This window comes from Leucoraja erinacea, unplaced genomic scaffold, assembly GCF_028641065.1.
Source record: "Leucoraja erinacea ecotype New England unplaced genomic scaffold, Leri_hhj_1 Leri_86S, whole genome shotgun sequence".
Taxonomy (NCBI): domain Eukaryota; kingdom Metazoa; phylum Chordata; class Chondrichthyes; order Rajiformes; family Rajidae; genus Leucoraja; species Leucoraja erinaceus.
The window spans coordinates 162427-182615 of NW_026576806.1; the positions used below are offsets into that span (position 1 = coordinate 162427).

The 20189-nt window shown below is 47.7% G+C and overlaps 1 protein-coding gene across 1 annotated transcript; it reads left to right on the forward strand.

Annotated features, from left to right (window-relative positions):
• Positions 1-16106: 16106 nt before the first annotated feature.
• LOC129694951 (probable G-protein coupled receptor 139) lies at positions 16107-18272 on the forward strand. The gene is made up of 3 exons (XM_055631692.1): positions 16107-16194; positions 17299-18148; positions 18245-18272. Exons 1-3 carry the CDS (start codon positions 16107-16109, stop codon positions 18270-18272), a joined length of 966 nt encoding a protein of 321 aa, XP_055487667.1.
• The last annotated feature ends 1917 nt before the right edge of the window (positions 18273-20189 follow it).

Consider the following 20189-nt stretch of genomic DNA (forward strand, 5'->3'; position numbering starts at 1 on the left):
CGATGTTGGAGTAACGGCCCAACGCTCCCGAGGTCCAAACGGCGACCCAGGTAGGCATCGCCCGCTCCGCGGTGACTCCAGCGCTGCGCCGCCGCTGTAACAGCCCTGGTCCGGTTTCAGGTCCCCGGCAGGAAAGCTCCGACCCAGCTGGGAGGCCGCGAGGTGGGGGGCGATGACGCGACTCGGAGAAATAGTCGCGTCCCCGCCAGGAAGAGACTTGGAGATGGTTTCCCCCTTACCCTGCCCCCCTCCCCCACACAGAAAAGTAAAGGTTTCCCCCTAAAACAGACTTTAGTCTAACTAAAAATAATAAACAAGATAGAAATGACATACAGGCTGTAGGTAGAGGCTGCTGCCAGTGCAGCGCCCCTAGTGGTCCAATCTATATGTAGATTGTGTAGATATGTAGTTTATTTCGATTATGGTGTGGGTTTGATTGTATTCTACATATTATTGTACACAACTGTTTAAATGTATTATTGGTTTGAAAAAGGGTCAATCACTGCGGATGTGGTTTGATTTCTGTTACAATACAATACAATTTATTTGTCATTTGATCCCCATTGGGGTTCAAACGAAATGTTGTTTCTGCAGTCATACACACAAAAAAAGAACCAAGACACAACACAATTTACACAAACATCCATCACAGAGCATCTCGTCCTCGCTGTGATGGAAGGCAAATACTTATCTCTCCCCTGCACTTCCCATTCCCCTCCCGATGTCAGAGTCAAAGTCAAAGCCCCCGGCGGGCGATGGTAATTGTCCCGCGGCCATTAACGCCGCGCCGGGTGATGCAAGGCCGCGCTCCGGGTCTTGTTTTTGTAGCCCCCTGCGGGCGCTAGCAAAGTCGCGCAGCCATTCCAAGCCGCGCGGGGCGGTCATGTAAGGCCCGGCTCCAGGTACTCTTCATCCCCGCAACTCGGGCGGGTGAAGTCGCCGTTGCGGAAGCCCCGAAAAGCGGTCTCCCAGCAGGGACCCGGGGGTCTCCCGGTGTTCCTGTCCACCAGACCTTCGGTAAGCCTCCGAATCCCCGTGGTCGGGTCGCAGAAGCGCGCCACCACTTCTCCTCCCGCTCCGAACTGGGCCAGCTCCGCGATGGTGAGTAAAGTCCGCAGGCTCCGTAACTGGAGCCCCAGGTCGTTCCTGCTGGAGGCCGCTCCACGTTGCAGCCCCAACGACAACGGAGACCCGACAAGGAAAAGGTCGGGTTCTCCGTGCAGGGGAAAGATTTTTTAAAGTTTCCCCCACCCCTCGCCCTCCACACACATACACACACACATACACAAAAAATTAAATAAAAACTTCATTCAAACGGGACAAAAAATAACAAAAAGACAGACGGACTGCAGAGGCCGCTGCGACATGAGTCGCGTTGAGTTCAGTTTCGTGTGGATTGGTTTACTGTTAGTTCAAAATAGTCTACATTACTTTTGTTTAAAATAGTATATTTTAGTGCTGTACATTGCCGTTTTGTGCAGTTTAATTGTGTTTCATTTAGCTTAGTTTAGTGAGATGCATTTCAGTGTATATTATTTTAGTGCAGTTCAGCTGGGTTTGGGTTAGTTTGATTCAGTAACCTGTATCTGTAAACATACACTATTTCTAAAATCTACACGCACTTCTTGTATTAGGGAGACCATAACTGACGGAATATACCCAAACCAAATTACCGTGAGGCTGCCTCCTGACTTTCCTGATTATGGGATGTATTTTAGTTTGGGAAGGTTTGTGCCCGATCCGAGAACATGCTGTCTTAGACACGGTTTCTCTATAAATGCGTCGATCTGCTCAGCGAGAAATATTTATTAATTCAATAATACACCCACATCTTGCCATTATAATGGTGCAAAATTGAGACATGTAGTTCAAAGCTGGTTAAAATATTAGCAAGTGGCAGTATCAGGACAGGGAGTCACCGAGGAACTCATGGCGGGTCATCTTCCACGATTTTATAACCAAGAAATCAACTGTATTCGATTAAGTTAAAATGTATTTTTCCGTATCAATTCCTGCAAACAGTATTCACTCCAGTCTGTTTCACCCGTCAGATGGATATGAGAAAGACGGTGTCTACGGTAAATTAATTGTTGTTGAATATATTCTTCATTTTATTTCCAAAACACTGAAGTACAGGTAATAGCCAATGTTCGAGTAACGTAGAAGGACCAGGGTTAATGTTTCATATAGACGACATGCCAGTAGACTTCCCGCCAGTGAGATAATCCTAATTCACTCACGGTTGGTTATTCGTGGAGGGCAGGGGTTGTAAATGACACAGGAATGCGAGGTTTATGCATTGTGTCTTTAGTCCATGAAAGCCCCCCCCCCCCCCCCCCCCCCCCCCCCAGTGGAGGTCCCTCGACGCAGGGATTCTCTCCCTTTGTATCGGATACCTGGGGGTGGAGAGTACTTCATGAATGAGTCCCATGTAATCGGTTTCTATCGTGTTTCACAGACTTGCCAGCCGTCTGCCTGTTTTGCGGGCTGGAGGAGTCTGTGTTTCACGTATATGAGGTGTGTGTGAGGTTGCTTCCTCTGTTCAAATATCTAAAGGGGCTGCTACTTGCCTTCTGGCTGCAGCACACATCCACCATTCCCATATTTGGATACCTTAATCATAGGGGACTGGTTAGGGCTTATGATGCCCTGGTTGGGTTACTCAATATGCAGTTAGACTTGGAAAATAAGCTTGGTTCAGGACACCAAGAAAGAGAGTTTGTAGAATGCTTCCGAGATGGATTTTTTGAATAGCTTGTAATGGAGTCGACCAGAGAAAAGGCAATTCTGGATTTAGTGTGGTGCAATGAACCAGATATGATGAAGAGAACTTTAGGTAAAGGAACCGCTTGGCGGTAGTGTTCATAATATGATTAGTTTTAATCTGCAATTTGAGAAGGAGAACGTTCAATCAGAAGTGGCAGTGATGCAGTTGAACAAAGGGGACTATGAAGGCATGAGAGGGGAGCTGGCCAAAGTAGATTGGAAAGGGATCCTAGCAGGAATGGCGGTGGAACAGCAATGGCAGGAATTTCTGGACATAATCCGGAAGACGCAGGATAATTTCATTCCAAAAAAGGAAAGATATTCTAAAGGAAGTAGGAGGCAACCGTGGCTGACAAGAGAAGTTAGGGATAGAATAAAACTAAAAGAAAAGATGTATAACACAGCAAAGAGTAACCGGAAGCGAGAGGATGGGAGACTTTTATAGGGCAACAGAAGGAAACAAAACGGGCAATACGGGCTGAAAAGATGAAGTATGAAGGGAAGATGGCCAGGGACATAAAGAAGGACAGTAAAAGACATGCTCAAGGTACCCAAATATGGGTCTGGTTGTTTTTTTTTTTTTTTTTTTTTTTGTTATGTTTAAAGTGTTTTTTTTGTTTTTTTTCCAGTATTTTATGTGGGCGGAAGGTATGATAAGGGGGAAGGGAATGGCAGGGGGGAACCGTCCTTCAGTCACTTCCTGAAGAGGATGCGACTGTTATCTGAGTCGCGCCATCGACCCCCTTCTCGCGGCCTACTAACTGGATTTGCGCGGCCTTTCCTGCCGGACCGGACTAGAGCTTCAGCAGCGGCGGCGAGGCGCTGGAAACATTGCGGATCGGTGCGGGCGAGGCCTTACGTGGATCGCCTCTTGGAACCCCGGATGTTGGGCCGCTGCTCCAACATCACGGAGCTGAAGGTGCGGAGCTCCCAACGCAGGCGGCGCTGAAATCGACATCGACATCGCGTAGTCCACGGACCTTTTGCCGGGGTTCGCTAGTGCGAATCTCCGCCCAGCGCGGCCTGTGGACATCGGTGGAAGGTGGCCGATTCAGAGTTCCAGGCCGCTGATGATGTTCTCGCTTTCGAAATCCGTAGCGGCGACTGCGGGGTACTCGGGAGGCCCCGACCACGGGTTAATATTGGGGATAATCGTTGAGGAGTCTGACTGGACTTTGGTTCCTTCCCTCACAATGGGGAACTTTGGTGCCGCTGTGGAGATGTTTGTGTTGTGGCCTACTGTGTTCTGTTTTTTTTTGTGTTTTTTTATTTACTTATTTATTATTATTTGTATGAATAAGGGAGAAATAATTTCGGTGTCTCTTAATTGAAGACAATGCCAATGAATGAAATCAAATCAAATCTTCAGACCAGAGAATCATTGAGGAAGTCATGAGGGGTCATTCTCCAAGATTCCTTAGATGATAAATAAACTGTAACCGACTGAGTTAAAATGTTCGTTTCTGAATTAAATCCTGCAAACATCATTCACGCCAGTCTGTTTCTCCAACAGGATACTAATCGTGATCTTGATATGATAACGATGGTGGCAATGGAAAATTTATTGTGGTTCAATTTATTCTTCACTGTTTTCACAAAACACGGAAGGACAGGTGACAGTCATTTTTTTTTAAAATGCAGAAGGCCACAGGACCAAGTTTAATATTTCATGTGGACGGCCTGCCAGCAGAAACACTGTCAGAGAGAATTCTCTCACGTTTGGCTATTCATGGAGTGAAGGGATAATACATTAAGCAGGAATCCTGGCATTCAACACTGCGGATATTAAATTGAAGGTACACAAAATTGCTGGAGAAACTCAGCGGGTGCAGCAGCATCTATGGAGCGAAGGAAATTGGCGACGTTTCGGGCCGAAACCCTCCTTCAGACTGATGGGGGGTGGGGGGGGGAAGGAAGGAAAAAGGGAGGAGGGGGGGGGGGGGGGGGGGGGGGGGGGGGGGGGGGGGGAGCCCGGGGGGGGGGGGGGGGGGGGGGGGGGGGGGGGGGGGGGGGGGGATGAGACAGCTCGAGGGTTAAGGAAGGGGAGGAGACAGCGAGGGCTAGCAAAATAGGGAGAATTCAACGTTCATGCCATCAGGACGCAAGCTACCCAGGCGGAATATGAGGTGCTGTTCCTCCAATTTCCGGTGTTGCTCACTCTGGCAATGGAGGAGACCCAGGACAGAGAGGTCGGATTGGGAATGAGAGGGGGAGTTGAAGTGCTGAGCCACCGGGAGTTCAGGTAGGTTATTGCGGACTGAGCGAAGGTGTTCTGCGAAACGATCGCCCAACCTCCGCTTAGTCTCCCCGATGTAAATCAGCTGACATCTAGAGCAGCGGATGCAGTAGATGAGGTTGGAGGAGATACAGGCGAACCTTAGTCGCACCTGGAACGACTGCTTGGGTCCTTGAATGGAGTCGAGGGGGGAGGTGAGGGGACAGGTGTTGCATTTCTTGCAGTTGCAACGGAAAGTGCCCGGCGAGGGGGTGGTACGGGAGGGAAGGGAAGGATTGACAAGGGAGTTGCGGAGGGAGCGGTCTTTGCGGAAGGCAGACATAGGGGGAGATGGGAAGATGTGGCGAGTGGTGTGGTCACGTTGGAGGTGGCGGAAATGGCGGAGGATTATCTGTTGTATTTGCCGGCTGGTGGGGTGAAAGGTGAGGACCAGGGGGACTCTGCCCTTGTTGCGAGTGCGGGGATGGGGAGAGAGAGCAGTGTTGCGGGGTATGGATGAAACACTGGTGCGAGCCTCATCTATGGTGGCGGAGGGGAATCCCCGTTCCCTGAAGAACGAGGCCATTTCCGATGCCCTGGTATGGAATGTCTCATCCTGGGAACATATGTGGCGTAGGCGGAGGAATCGGGAGTAGGGGATGGAGTCTTTACAGTGGGCAGGGTGGGAAGACATGTAGTCCAGATGGCCATGTCAGTCAGTTGGTTTGTAGTGTATGTCGGTCAGAAGTCTGTCCCCTGCGATGGAGATGGCGAGGTCAAGGAATGGTAGGGAAGTGCCGGAAATGGTCCAGGTGTATTGGAGTGCCGGATGGAAGTTGGTGGTGAAGGGGATGAAGTCAGTCAGTGGAACAGCCACTGAGGTTAGCAAGGCTGGGCAGACGGGCACTGGGACCCAGTGGAGTGGAGACCAGGAGAGAGGGAGTGAGCAGCGTGGAGGCTCCAGGCCCAGTGTAGAGTCCCGGCTCCAGGTAAGGCGACGGCTGTGGGTTGCTGGAGAGGGGTGGAGTGGCGCGGGCCACCGGACCCGATGGTCGGAGTCCAGTGGCGCGGGTCAACCGACCCGATGGTAGGAGTCCAGTTGTGCGGGTCAACGGACCCGATGGTCGGAGTCCAGTGGCGCGGGCCAACGGACCCGATGGTCGGAGTCCAGTGGCGCGGGTCAGCGGACCCGATGGTCGGAGTCCAGATAATAATTTGAGTTTGGTTGTGTTGGGCTGAGTTGAGTTTACTTGGGTTGAGTTGAGTTTAGATGAGATACGTTAACTTTAATTGAGTTGAGTAGTGTTGAGTTGAGTTGAGTGGAGTTGAGTTGAGTTGAGTTGAGTTGAGTTGAATTAGTTGAGTTGAGTTGAGTTGTGTTGAGTAGAGTTGTGTTGAGTTGAGTAGTGTTGAGTTGAGGTGACTTGAGTTGACTTGCGTTGAGTGAGTTGAGTAGAGTTGTGTTGAATTGAGTAGTGTTGAGTTGAGTTGAGTTGAGTTGAGTTGAGTTGAGTTGAGTTAATTTGAGTGTGGTGGACTTGAGTTGAGTTAATTTGAGTGTGGTGGAGTGGAGTTGAGTTACGTTAAGTTAAGTTGGGTTGGGTTAAGTTGGGTTGAAATGTGTTGAGTTGTGTTGGGTCAAGTTAGGTTCAGTGGACTTTAAATTAGTTTAGTGTCGTTTAGTTTTGTGTAGTTTAGCACAGTTCAGTTTAGTTTAATTTGGTTTAGTTTAATTTAGTGCATTTGCGTTTGGATTATTTATTTATAGTTTCGTTTTGTTTAATGCTGTTCAGATTAGTGCAGTTGAGTTTAGCGCAGTTTGTTTTAGAACAGTTCAGTGCAATACAACTAAGTTTAAATTAGTGTAGTTCAGTTTAGTTAAGTTTAGTGCCGTTCAGTTTAGTGCATTTTAGTTAATTTTATTTTTATTTAGTGTTGTTTATCTTAGATCAATTTAGATTAGTTATACAGCATGGTAACGTGCTCTTCCACCCACTGAGTCCGCGCCAACCAACAATCAACCGTTCTCACTATTTTTGTTAACCCAGTTTAAATAACCTACAAACCTACACTTCATTGAAGTGTGGAAGGAAACTAAAGTACCCAGGGAAAATCCACGTGGTCACAGCGAGAGTGGACAAATTCTGAACAGGCAGCACGCGTAGTCAGGATCGAACCCGGGTCTCAGGCACTGTAAAGCAATAACTCTACCGCTGCTCTGTTGACGTACAGCATGTCATCTAATGCAATCCTTACTGCAGTCGACGGTTGGCTTTCCAGGAAGCGGCAACACAAGAGCAGAATCAAAAATGGTCGGACATCCTCTCCTGTCCCGATGAAATGTTACTGTTATGAAACTCTGCAGAATTCCCGCCAGACAGCCTACCATTGTCAAAATAGTCTGTTCCCATCTCGATGCACGGTGGCACAGCGGTAGCTTTGCTGCCTTAGAGCGCCAGCGGACTATTAAAGAAAGGCGGGAGAGAGAACAGAGGGAATTATAGACCAGTTAGCCTGACATCGGTGGGGGTGGGACGGGAAGATGCTGGGGTCAATTATAAAAGGTCAAATAGCGGTACATTTGGATAGTAGTTGAAGTTGGAGAGCGGTTGGTTGGTCAGCATGGTTTTAGGAAAGGAAAATCATGCTTGACTAATGTTCTGGAGGTTTTTGAGGATGCAACTAGGAGAGTAAGTGGATGCGAGCAGCTGGGGGCGGCATGTTGGAGTAGTCGCACTTTTCCACGCTCCCGACCTGTTCACCTCCAACTTTTATTATAGTTCAGCCTAAGTTTTATAACTACCCATAAATATTTAAACACCATTGACAGCAGCGTTAGCAGCCAGCTGCTAAAAACAAGAAAGCAGCGACCAGATCACGAACCACAAAGTGGTTCCCTTAAGCCCAATTTTGTAGCATGTGCAGTTGAAGAGCCTTTCAAGTATGATTACACATAAGCATTATATGGAAAAGTTGGTATAAAATAGCCACGAATCGTGGTGGATTCTTACCAGCCTCATACATTTCAAGACAGGGGTCTAGTATTATCAACAAGGCCGAGCGCTAGCGATTTTGTTGCTTTAGGAGGTGGAAATATTGGGAGTTAAGATCGGATATCTCCATGCGGATGCGAGGACAACGCACCTTGGTGCAATGGGCACACAAGGTTCAGTTGGGACATGGGGGATCTCAGGTCCGGGACTCAGCTTTGAAAGATGGTTAAATGACATTTGTCCCACTTGTTTGTTGTGTTTGTACGTGTGTATGTATCCTTTTTTTTAATTACTCCCCCCCCCCCACATCCCCACTCGATGCGCTCTTCCGTCTCCACTTGCAGTACTACAGCGCTCTGCCCACTCGCTTGGATATAGCTAAGTATGGCCAACACAAACGATACTCTTAGATTTGTTTCGTGGAACGTGAGGGTGGGGGAGTCCTACCAAGACTGACAGGATCCTGGCCCACTTGCAACAGCTCTAAGGCGATATATTTTTTATTCAAGATCCTGGCCCACCATCGCAACAGAGAGGTAACACACCTTAAGAGAGGCTGGATTAGCCACTTATTTCACTCGAAATTTAAAGATAGGGCTAGAGGTACTGCTATCCTGATTCGGAAGAACGTTATGTTCGAACCAGAGAAAACTGTGGGGGACCCTGCTAGTCGCTTTGCAATGGTGTCTGGAAAACTGCAAGACACACCTGTCATGTACCTGTTTTGGGGTAAGGGGAGACAGAGGGTTGTAAAATGAGCGTATAAGCAATAGGTAGCAAAGTGAAAAGTCAAAGCGGCTGGCCGGCAAATCCAGGGCAAAAATCAAAAAGGGCCACTTTTAAGCATAATAGTATAAGGGGTAAGAGTGTAGTAAAAACAAGCCTGAAGGCTTTTGTCTCAATGCAAGGAGCATTCGTAATAAGGTGGATGAGATGAATGTGCAGATAGCTATTAATGACTATGATTTAGTTGGGATCACGGAGACATGGCTCCAGGGTGACCAAGGCTGGGAGCTGAACATCCAGAGATATTCAATATTCAGGAGGGATAGAGAGAAAGGAAAAGGAGGTGGGGTAGCGTTGCTGGTTAGAGAGCAGATTAACGCAATAGAAAGGAAGGCATTTTGTAAAATGGGTAGAAAGGAAACATTCGTTAGTGTAAGACATGAGAGATGTGCAGATGCAGACTTAATCGTCAGCACTATGACTAGGTAGTTGGGAGGGTGAAAAGTAAACGCAAGGCTGGGGCTGTGTCATGCTGGTAGGAAATTCAGGTCAAAAGGTTGTAGAGAAAGGAGGGGGGGGAAGGATGGGGGTGGGTAGGGCCCGGGGGGGGGGGGGGGGAAAAGGTCCACTGGGGGGGGTCAGCATAATAGTATAGTTTTTGTTATTTTTTGTTGGGGGTGGGGTGGGGGGGTGGCGGGGGGGGGGGGTAAGAGTGGGGGGGGGGGGGTACTGCACGGGAAACCGGACAGGCCTGTCGGGCTTTGTTGTTGGGACATAAAGCACTAAGGGAAGGGAAGGGGGACCGGGATTTCTGGTTGGGGTAATCACCTCATTCGTGGGGGAGCTGCGTCAGACGGGTGAGCGGCGGTGAGGGGCTCTGTTTGTGGGGGGGCTGCTGTATCCGGCAGGCGTCGGGGCTGGACAAAGTGGAGGGGGGGGGGGGGGGGGGGGGGGGGGGGGGGGCTAGGCTGCAGCGGCGGGGTGAGCCCGAACTGGGGTCTGCGACGGCGGGCGGGGGGGGACGGGATACTTTTATGTAATCTCCTGCTTGGGTGGGGGGGGGGGATGCTCTGGGAGGGGGGCCGACATTTGGGATCTTGGGGGGGGTGGGGGGGGGGATGGCAGCGGGGTGGGGGTAGCGGTCCGTTGCGTCGGGGGGGGGGGGTAATGTATGGCTGGGGACTCTCCCATTGCGGGGGGACAGCAAGGGGTCAACTGGGTGGGGGGGGGACTTGAGTCTCCCTGTGCGGCGTATTTATGGAGGGAGCGTTCGGGCAAAGGCAACATTAGGCTATGGATCCAGACTGGAAGTTAAGAGGTTATATGGGGGAGACACGGATCTTAGGGGGGCGGGTGGACCGGGGGCAGGGGTTGCTGTCGTCTTGCAAGGGAGCGGCCCTCCAACAGAAGACCGACCCTCATCGTTGGGTAATGAGGATAACCTCAACGTAGCGAGCTGGCCGAGTCCAGAGCGGGTGGAGCGGTGATGGAGCGCTGCTGTTGCTGCTGCTGCTGCTGCTGCTGCTGCTGCTGCTGCTGCTGCTGCTGCTGCTGCTGCTGCTGCTGCTGCTGCTGCTGCTGCTGCTGCTGCTGATGCTGCTGATGCTGATGCTGATTCGGAGGCTGCAACTGGGGTCTGCGGACGGCGGCACCGGGAGTCCCTGGAGGGAGAGCGTTTTTCAGGGCTCTCGCAACGGCGACTTCTCCCGCCCGAGTTGCGGGGTCGAAGAGCTCCTGGAGCGGGGCCTAACATCACCGCCCCGCGCGGCTTGGGATGGCCGCGGGACTCTGCGAGCGCACGCCGGGGGCTCCAACATCAAGACCCGGTGTGCGATCTTGCACCACCCGACGTGGCTTTAATGGCCGCGGGACAATCGCCATCGCCAGCCGGGGGCTTTGACTTTGACTCTGACAGGGGGGGGGGGGGGGGGGGGGGGGGGGGGGGCAGTGGAGGAGATAAGTTTTTTTTGGGAGAGTGCAATGTGATGGATGTGTAAATGTAAAATGTAAATTATGTTGTGTCTTGGGTCTACTTGTTTGTAATGTATGGCTGCAGAAACGGCATTTCGTTTGGACCTCAAGGGGTCAAATGACAATTAAATTGACTCTTGTCTTGACTCTTGTAAAGGCCACCTAACAGTAGTAGTGGAGTTGGCGATGACATCAAACAGGAAATTAGAAATGCGTGCAACAAAGTTAAAAGAGTTATAATGGGTGACTTCAATCTACATATAGATTGGGTGAATAAAATTGGCAGGGGTGCTGAGGAAGATGATTTCTTGTAATGTATGCGTGATAGTTTTCTAAACCAACATGTAGAGTAACCAACGAGCGAGCAGGCTATTCTAGAGTGGGTATTGAGTAATGAGGAAGGGTTAGTTAACAGTCTTGTTGTGCATTGCCCCTTGGGCAATAGTGACCATAATATGGTTGAGTTCTTCTTTACGATGGAGAGTGACATAATTAATTCAGAAACAAGGGTTCTGAACTTAAAGAAAGGGAACTTTGAGGGTATGAGACGTGAATTGGCCAATATAGACTGGCAATTGATTATTCAAGGGTTGACTGTGGATAGGCAATTGAAGGCATTTAACGTCTGCATGGATGGACTACAAAAAATGTTCATCCCAGTTTGGCAAAATAATACATTAGGGAAGGTAGTGCATCCTTGGATAACAAGGGGCATCAGGGATAGTATCAAAAAAAAGATGAAACATACAAATTAGCCAGTAAAAGCAGCCTACCAGAGGACTTGGAGAAATTCAGAGTCCAACAGAGGAGGACAAAGGGCTTAATTAGTAAATGGGAAAAAAAGGTTATGAAAGAAAGCTGGCAACGAACATAAAAACGGACTGCAAACGTTTTTATAGATATGTGAACAGGTGAATTGATCATGGGGGACCAGGACATGGCAGACCAGTTGAATAACCACTTTGGTTCTATCTTCACTACGGAAGACATAAATAATATGCCAGAGGAAATAGCAGGGGATCGGGGGTCAAATGAGATGGAGGAACTGAGTGAAATCTAGGTTAGCCGGGAAGTGGTGTTAGGTAAATTGAATGAATTAAAGACCGATAAATCCTCAGGGCCTGATAGGCTGCATCCCAGAGTACTTAACGAAGTAGCCCCAGAAATAGTGGATGCATTAGTGATAATTTTTCAAAACTCTTTAGACTCTGGAGTAGTTCCTGAGGATTGGACGGAGAGAGAAAAGGGGGAATTAAAAAGGGAGGGAGAGAGAGAACGGGGAATTACAGACCAGTTAGTCTAACGTCGGTAGTGGGGAAGCTGCTAGAATCGGTTATTAAAGATTTGATAGCAGCACATTTGGAAAGTGGTGAAATAATTGGACAAAGTCAGCATCGATTTTTGAAAGGTAAATCATGTCTGACGAATCTTATATAATTTTTCGAGGATGTAACGAGTAGAGTGGAGAATGGAGAACTAGTAGATGTGTTATATCTGCACATTCAGAAGGCTTTAGCCAAGGTCCCACATAAGAGATTAGTATACAAACTTAAAGCGCACGGTATTGGGGGTTCAATATTGATGTGGATAGAGAACTGGCTGGCAGACAGGAAGCAAAGAGTAGGAGTAAACGGATCCTTTTCCGAATGGCAGGCAGTGACCAGTGAGGTACCGCAGGGCTCAGTGCTGGGACCCCAGCTATTTACAATATATATTAATGATTTGGACGAGGGAATTTAATGAAAGGGGACAGTGTAAGCTGTGCGGAGGAAGCCTGGATGCTGCAAGGTGACTTGGATAGGCTGGGTGAGTGGGCAAATGCATGGCAGGTGCAGTATAATGTGGATAAATGTGGGGTTATCCACTTTGGTAGCAATAACAGGAAACTAGACTATTATCTGAATGGTGGCCGATTAGGAAAAGGGGAGATGCAACGAGACCTGGGTGCCATGGTACACCAGTTATTGAAAGTAGGCATGCAGGTGCAGCAGGCAGTGAAGAAAGCAAATGGTATGTTAGCATTCATAGCAAAATGATTTGAGTATAGAAGCAGGGAGGTTCTACTGCAGTTGTGGATAGTCTTGGTGATACCACACCTGGAGTGTTGCATACAGTTTAGGTCTCCTAATCTGAGAAAGTACACAATTGCCATAGAGGGAGTACAGAGGAGGTTCAGCAGACTGATTCCTGGGATGTCAGGACCTTCATATGAAGAGAGCATGGATAGACTCGGCTTGTACTCGCTAGAATTTAGAAGATTGCGGGGGGATCTTATGGAAACTTACAAAATGTTTAAACTTACAAATTTACAATCTTCCGGCATCTACCAGGCTAGATGCTGGACGATTGTTCCCGATGTTGGGGAAGTCCAGAACAAGGGGTCACATTTTATGGATGGGGGGAATCTTTTAGGGCCGAGATTAGAAGAACATTTTTCACACAGAGCGTGGTGAATATCTGGAATTATCTGCCACAGAAGGTAGTTGATGCCAGTTCATTGGCTATATTTAAGAGGGAGTTAGATGTGGCCATTATGTATACATTGATCAGGTGGTATGGAGAGACGGCAGGTACAGGACACTGAGTTTGATGATCAGCCATGATCATATTGAATGCCGGTGCAGGCTCGAAGGGCCGAATGGCCTACTGCTGCACCTATTTTCTATTTTCTATGTTTCTATGTTTGCACCAGTCATTGAAAGTAGGTGCAGCAGGCAGTGAAGGAAACGAATGGTATGTTAGCATTCATAGCAAAATGATTGCTATGAATGCTATGGTGAATGGTTGTTTGTCAGGTTGGAGGCCAGTGACGAGTGGGGTGCCACAGGGATCTGTGTTGGGTCCACTGTTGTTTGTCATGTACATCAATGATCTGGATGATGGTGTGGTAAATTGGATTAGTAAGTATGCAGATGATACTAAGATAGGTGGGGTTGCGGGTAATGAAGTAGAGTTTCAAAGTCTACAGAGAGATCTATGCCAGTTGGAAGAGTGGGCTGAAAGATGGCAGATGGAGTTTAATGCTGATAAGTGTGAGGTGCTACATCTTGGCAGGACAAATCAAAATAGGACGTACATGGTAAATGGTAGGGAATTGAAGAATGTAGGTGAACAGAGGGATCTGGGAATAACTGTGCACAGTTCCCTGAAAGTGGAATCTCATGTAGATAGGGTGGTAAAGAAAGCTTTTGGTGTGCTGGCCTATATAAATCAGAGCATTGAGTATAGAAGTTGGGATGTAATTGTAAAATTGTACAAGGCATTGGTGAGGCCAATTCTGGAGTATGGTGTACAATTTTGGTCGCCTAATTATAGGAAGGGTGTCAACAAAATAGAGAGAGTACAGAGGAGATTTACTAGAATGTTGCCTGGGTTTCAGCAACTAAGTTACAGAGAAAGGTTGAACAAGTTAGGGCTTTATTCTTTGGAGCGCAGAAGGTTAAGGGGGGACTTGATAGAGGTTTTTAAAATGATGAGAGGGATAGACAGAGTTGACGTGGAAAAGCTTTTCCCACTGAGAGTAGGGAAGATTCAAACAAGGGGACATGACAAGAGAATTAAGGGACTGAAGTTTAGGGGTAACATGAGGGGGAACTTCTTTACTCAGAGAGTGGTAGCTGTGTGGAATGAGCTTCCAGTGAAGGTGGTGGAGGCAGGTTCGTTTTTATCATTTAAAAATAAATTGGATAGTTATATGGATGGGAATGGAATGGAGGGTTATGGTCTGAGCGCAGGTATATGGAACTAGGGGAGATTATGTGTTCGGCACGGACTAGAAGGGTCGAGATGGCATGTTTCCGTGCTGTATTTGTTATATGGTTATATGATTTGAGTATAGGAACAGGGAGGTTCTACTGCAGTTGTATATGGTCTTGGTGAGACCACACCTGGAGCATTGCGTACAATTTTGGTCTCCCAATCAGAGGAAGGACATTCTTGCCACAGATGGAGTACAGGGAAGGTTCAGCAGACTGATTCCTGGGATGTGAGGACTTTCATATGAAGAAAGACTGGATAGACCAGGGTTGTACTCGCTAGAATTTAGAAGATTGAGGGGGTATCTTATAGAAACTCACAACATTTTTAAAGGGTTGAACAGGCTAGATGCAGGAAGTTTGTTCCCGATGTTGGGGAAGTCCAGAACAAGGGGTATGAAGATAAAGGGGAAATATTTTAGGACTGAGATGAGCAAAACATGTTTACGCGGTGAGTGGTGAATCTCTGGAATTATCTGCCACAGAATGTAGTTGAGGCCAGTTCATTGGCTATATTTAAGAAGGAGTTAGATGTGGCCCTTGCGGCTAAAGGGTATGGCGAGAAAGCAGGTACAGGATACTTAGTTGGATGATCAGCCATGATCATATTGAATGACGGTGTAGGCTCGAAGGGCCGAATGGCCTACTCCTGCACCCATTTTCTATGTTGATATGTTTCTTTCTTCGTTGTTTTAACAGTTTGTGTTAAATGTATGTTTTAGTGTCATTTAGCTTGTTTTTTTCGCGGGGGGGGGGGGGGGGGGGGGGCGGGGGGGGTGGGGGGGGGGGGGGGGGGGGGGGGGGGGGGGGGGGGGGGGGGGGGGGGGGGGGGGGGGGGGGGGGGGGGGGGGACCTCGACGGACATGCGTCTTTTTGTTCCGTACCGTATCTCCGTCCGCACTGCGGCATATCCTCGAGGAATTGGCGGCCCTTGCTAAAAATGACCTCGCAGCTCCAACCTCAAGCCGCAGGGGCTTCGGTCGCCCGAACGCGGGGACTTCAATCGCTGGCTGCGGGAGCTTCGATGGCCCGGACGGGTGGGTTCGACTGCCCCAACCGCGGAATAATAAAGAGTCAAGAAGTTTGAACTATATTGCCTTCCATCACAGTGAGGAATATGGGGAGTCCGCTGTGGTGGATGTTTATGTTAATTTTTATGTAGTCGTGTGTCTTGTTGTGTTTTTATTGTAATGGCTGTACGTTAATACGGATATCACTGTACCTTAATTGGTAGACAGACAATAAACAACAAGTGAAACTTTTGAAATGGGACCAGCAATGATGGGCATATTGGTCAGCTTGAGCGTTGGGCCGAAGGGTCTGCTTACTCGCTCGATGACTCTAAGATCGTTGTTGGCGTCCTTGCATCCTTCCCTTGTGCGTTTCCCTGTTGAAAACATAAAACTTAGATACAAAACAGGCTGAGCAGGTGTTGACAGATGTAAAAAACAAACTCAGGGCAATCTCATGAGGCATTTCAGAAATACCAGATAAACAGAATTTCACAACTGGTTTAAAGTAGCAGAATTAATGTGCAGCTGGGAGAAATGTAATTGACAACATCAGAATTTCGTGAGGTATAAATAAACGCGAGCGGGGACCATGAGCTATTGGCACTGACGATCTACCTGGGACCCTTGTCGGTAAAGGCGACATATTTATGTCCCTCCGTCATCAGCGATGGCGGTTAGTGACTGGCAACGGATACGTACACTTTCAAATGTCAAATATTACTTTAATTACAGCATTACAGTAATCGGACTGCTCAGTAAGTTGTTGCATCTACTTGCCATTTAACAGCGTTGAAGGGTTGTATTTTGCAAATGTTCCTTCCGGACAGGAGAGTTAAGCTTTGACCGGGGTTTATCAATCTATATTTTCTGCCGCACAAATACTCCACAGCAGGTCGCTAAGTTTACTTCCAGAAGTTGCATATTGTGTACTGTGTTATTAGATACCGGTTAGGATATGTCAGTTTGAGTAAGCGTTGCGGGTTGTCTGCGCTTGATGCGAACGGTGAACTGCAGGGGGTCGCCGATGGGAGGGGGAGATGAAACACTCGGAATGTTTCAGAAAGAGGCGCAGTTGGCGGTACCTGCGCGGCTCCCAATGTGATGTGTTGTATAAAGTTCAAGCCAGTTTGCGACTGCATGTAAGAATTTGATCATTCCCTATTCGATACACATGCCAATTGAACACTTTCCACAACTCCACATTCACAATATATTTATTTGAAAGTGTATTCAGTGTAAGTGTATCCCAGTTTATGCCATGTTGATAGTTGTGTCGTTATGAGATAGGTGAAAGATTGTATGTGAGTGTTTTCGCATTTGTTATAGTAAATTAATCATCAGCTTCCTCTGTGTAGTAGATGTTTGTTGCATGACTTGTGAGAGCAGATATGAGGGGGTTACCTGCTCATATAACCACTTGTCGAACGTTCCCGATGTGTCGTGGGCCTACCTTGACGAAACACCAGTGAAGGGAGGTGCCACTTGATAAATTCATTGATATGCTTGCATCTACACCACCAATGTTTCTTATGCGCTTGTTAACACGCAGGAATCTGATTGTTGCATATGGTCCTTAGCATAAGTTGGTATCATCAGTTTAGATAATAGTTTAGCGGTGGGCTTGGTTTTCTATGTTGAGCCCTTCGCCTCGTATTATAGCACCTACTTGTTGTTTAATTGTAATTGACCCGACGGACGTGATCTATTCTGGATCTCTAGGTGAATGGACATTTTTCTCGGGTGGCTGCCATACCGCAGGACAGTAGTGGGGGTCGGGGCTGTACCACGATCAGCATCATTGAGAGCACCTTGTACATGATGACCAGATTCAAAAGCTGCATCTGTTCATGTCCTCACAGGTAATTTAGTGGCGATTATCGTTATTGGACGAGGAAAGTGCGGGCTGTCTCGATGCATCACCCACTATCTGGTGGCGATGGCGGCAGCAGATCTATTGGCCGTCTTCTGCAACGTGGCGATATTTTACCTTTACGCTGTGATTTTTCGGTACACTCACACTATTGCATGCACCCTACAATACGTGATGGCCTATGTGTCCCTGGACTGCTCAGTCTGGTTAACTGTCGCTTTTACATTTGATCGCTTTGTGGCCATTTGTTGCCAGGACTTTAAGACCAGGTACTGCACGGTTAGAATCGCCAGGGTGGCGATAGCAACAGTGTATGTGGTGAGTTTCATACGGAACATCCCCTACTACTTTGCGTTTTATTCTTATTATCCAACAATGCCCATTGGATGCATGGAAAAGCCGGAATATTTTACCCACCCTGGGTGGATTGCTTTCGCTTGGATAAACAACATTTTAACCCCTCTGCTCCCGTTTTTCGTTATTGTTTTGCTTAATATCCTGACGGTCAGATCGATCGTGGTGGCGAGCCGAGCCCGCAGGAAGCTCCGCGCTCACGCCAGTGGCGAAAAACAGGAGGACCCGGAAATGGAGAGTCGAAAGAAATCGATCATTTTACTCTTCTGTGTGTCCGGCAGTTTCATCCTCCTGTGGCTGACGGACGTGATTACCTTTATTTATACGCATATTGCCAACATACACTATGTCCCAGATTGGTCTCATCCTTTGACGATGGCAACTGAAGCCGGGAACATGCTTAAAATTCTGAGCTCGTGCACGAACTCGTTTATTTATGTGGTGACCCAGTCTAAGGTCAGAGACGAACTGAAGAATGCAATCAGGTATCCATTCACAGCGTGTCTTAAGATTGTTAGAAAATAAATTGGATTATATGTATTGTGTAATTGTTAACGACGCGGTTAACGGGGTAACCATAGCTGCAGCGCCAATTACGAGCTGAATTAGACACACTCCTAGCCTGGGAATGTTGCAATAAGGTAGTCATGTTGAATGTTTCGAACAACTGTCCCCGGACTGAAACGATGCGAGCTGATTGCCGTAGAAGGCAGTAAAGTGAATGACTGAGACCAGCTCTGATTATTTCTGGACCGGGTTCCCTGTATGTGTAAAGGACCGAGCACCCACTGCAGACCGGTCGTGTCATGATCCTAAAATCAGCTACATTATTTCAATAAAAATATTGATGGATTTATGTGTTGTGGATCGTATGCAAATCAGAATAATTTTACCTATTTAGAAGTAAATGTTTTTTACGGCATTGTTCATGAGATGTATTCATGTACACCTTTGCTACAAAGTTTTCTGTCCGGCATAGCTTGCTGGATCTCCGCTTGCCAACCATATTAACTCTCTTTCACCTGGTGCAAGTTTGCAACCTTCACGTAGTCTACTCACGTAGTTTCGACTAATGCAATCATAAAAAAAAACATAGACACATAGAAAATATGTGCAGGAGTAGGCCATTCGGCCCTTCGAGCCTGCACCGCCATTCAATATGATCATGGCTAATCAGCCAATCAGTATCATGTACCTGCCTTCCCGCCATACCCCCTGACCCCTTTAGCCACAAGTGCCCTCTTAAATATAGCCAATGAACTGGCCTCAACTACCTTCTGTGGCAGAGAATTCCAGAGATTCACCACTCTCTCTGTGAAAAATCAACCCGACGTGCACAAACTCATGATGAATTAGAACAAATTGGCCTACAACTATAGGCTGTGCACGACACACGAAAGAAGAAGATTCCCCTTCACATTCCCATCTCGACCTGTGTGGCCTTAGTCCCATCGTTTGCCACAGTGAAGCCGCGAGTAACTGCAGGAAAAACCTCATACTTCCATATGGGTAGCTTATAACCCAACGGTATTAACTTTAAGTTAGGGTCGTGAAGCCAAACAGCGCGGGAACAGTCCATTTGGTCTAGTTACCCATGGGTACTCACTTCATCTGCCCGGTTTTGCTGCAAATCCCTCAAACCCTCCACCACCCATGTGCCTGTCCCAATATCGTTTACATGACGTTATTCTACCTGCCTGAACTACCGCCACCGGCAGCTGGTTCCATGTATCCATCACCCTTTCAATGTCAGACTTATCCCTCAGCTTCCTCTCAAATCCTGCCACACTTACCACACTTACCATAAACCAATGTCCTCTGGTTTTGATTTCTCCACTCTGGGTCAACGGTGTGCATTCACCCGATATGTTTCCTTCTTGATTTTGTACTCCTTCATAAGATCATCCTTCACTGCCTTGCGCTCCAAGGGGTAGCCTGCCCGCCCAACCGGTCCCTGGAACTCGTGTCCTTGTATCCTGGTGTCATCCTTGTTAATCTTCTCTGCTCTCTTTGCAGCTTACTGACATCTTTTCATCGGTGTTGGAGAAAACTGTATTCTATATGTGAACTCATCAAAAAATCTTGTACACTCGTAACACAACACCTTTGCTCAAAATCGTGACTTATGAAGGTCAATCGACCAACACTCTTCCTTACTCCCCCTGTCTGCTTGTGAGGCCAGTTTTAGGAAACTTTGTACCTGCACCCATCGATTCTCTTGTTCTACAACCTTTCCCTGGGTCACGCCGTTCATTGAGAAGATGCTTCCCTCGCTGACGGCCAGAAAACAACATCTTAGAGTTATCTGCATTCAAGTCCATTGGCCATTCCTCAACCCGCGTATCCAGCAATGTTAGGCAATCATCGTTAGTATCATCTTAATGTCAGTCTGAAAAAGACTCTCCACCCTGAACGTCGCCTATTCCTTCTCTCCATAGATGCTGCCTCACCCGCTGAGTTTATACAGTAGTTTTTGTCTACTTTCGATTTTTCCAGCATCTACTTTAACATTTAGAGTCATCTTAG

Coding starts and splice junctions, on each gene's coding strand:
- LOC129694951 (XM_055631692.1), top strand. CDS start 16,107: ATGGCGGTTAGTGACTGGCAACGGATACGTACACTTTCAAATGTCAAA. Junction 16,195..17,298: donor TACAGTAATCGGACTGCTCA/GTAAGTTGTTGC, acceptor ATGTCCTCACAG/GTAATTTAGTGGCGATTATC. Junction 18,149..18,244: donor GAACTGAAGAATGCAATCAG/GTATCCATTCAC, acceptor GGGTAACCATAG/CTGCAGCGCCAATTACGAGC.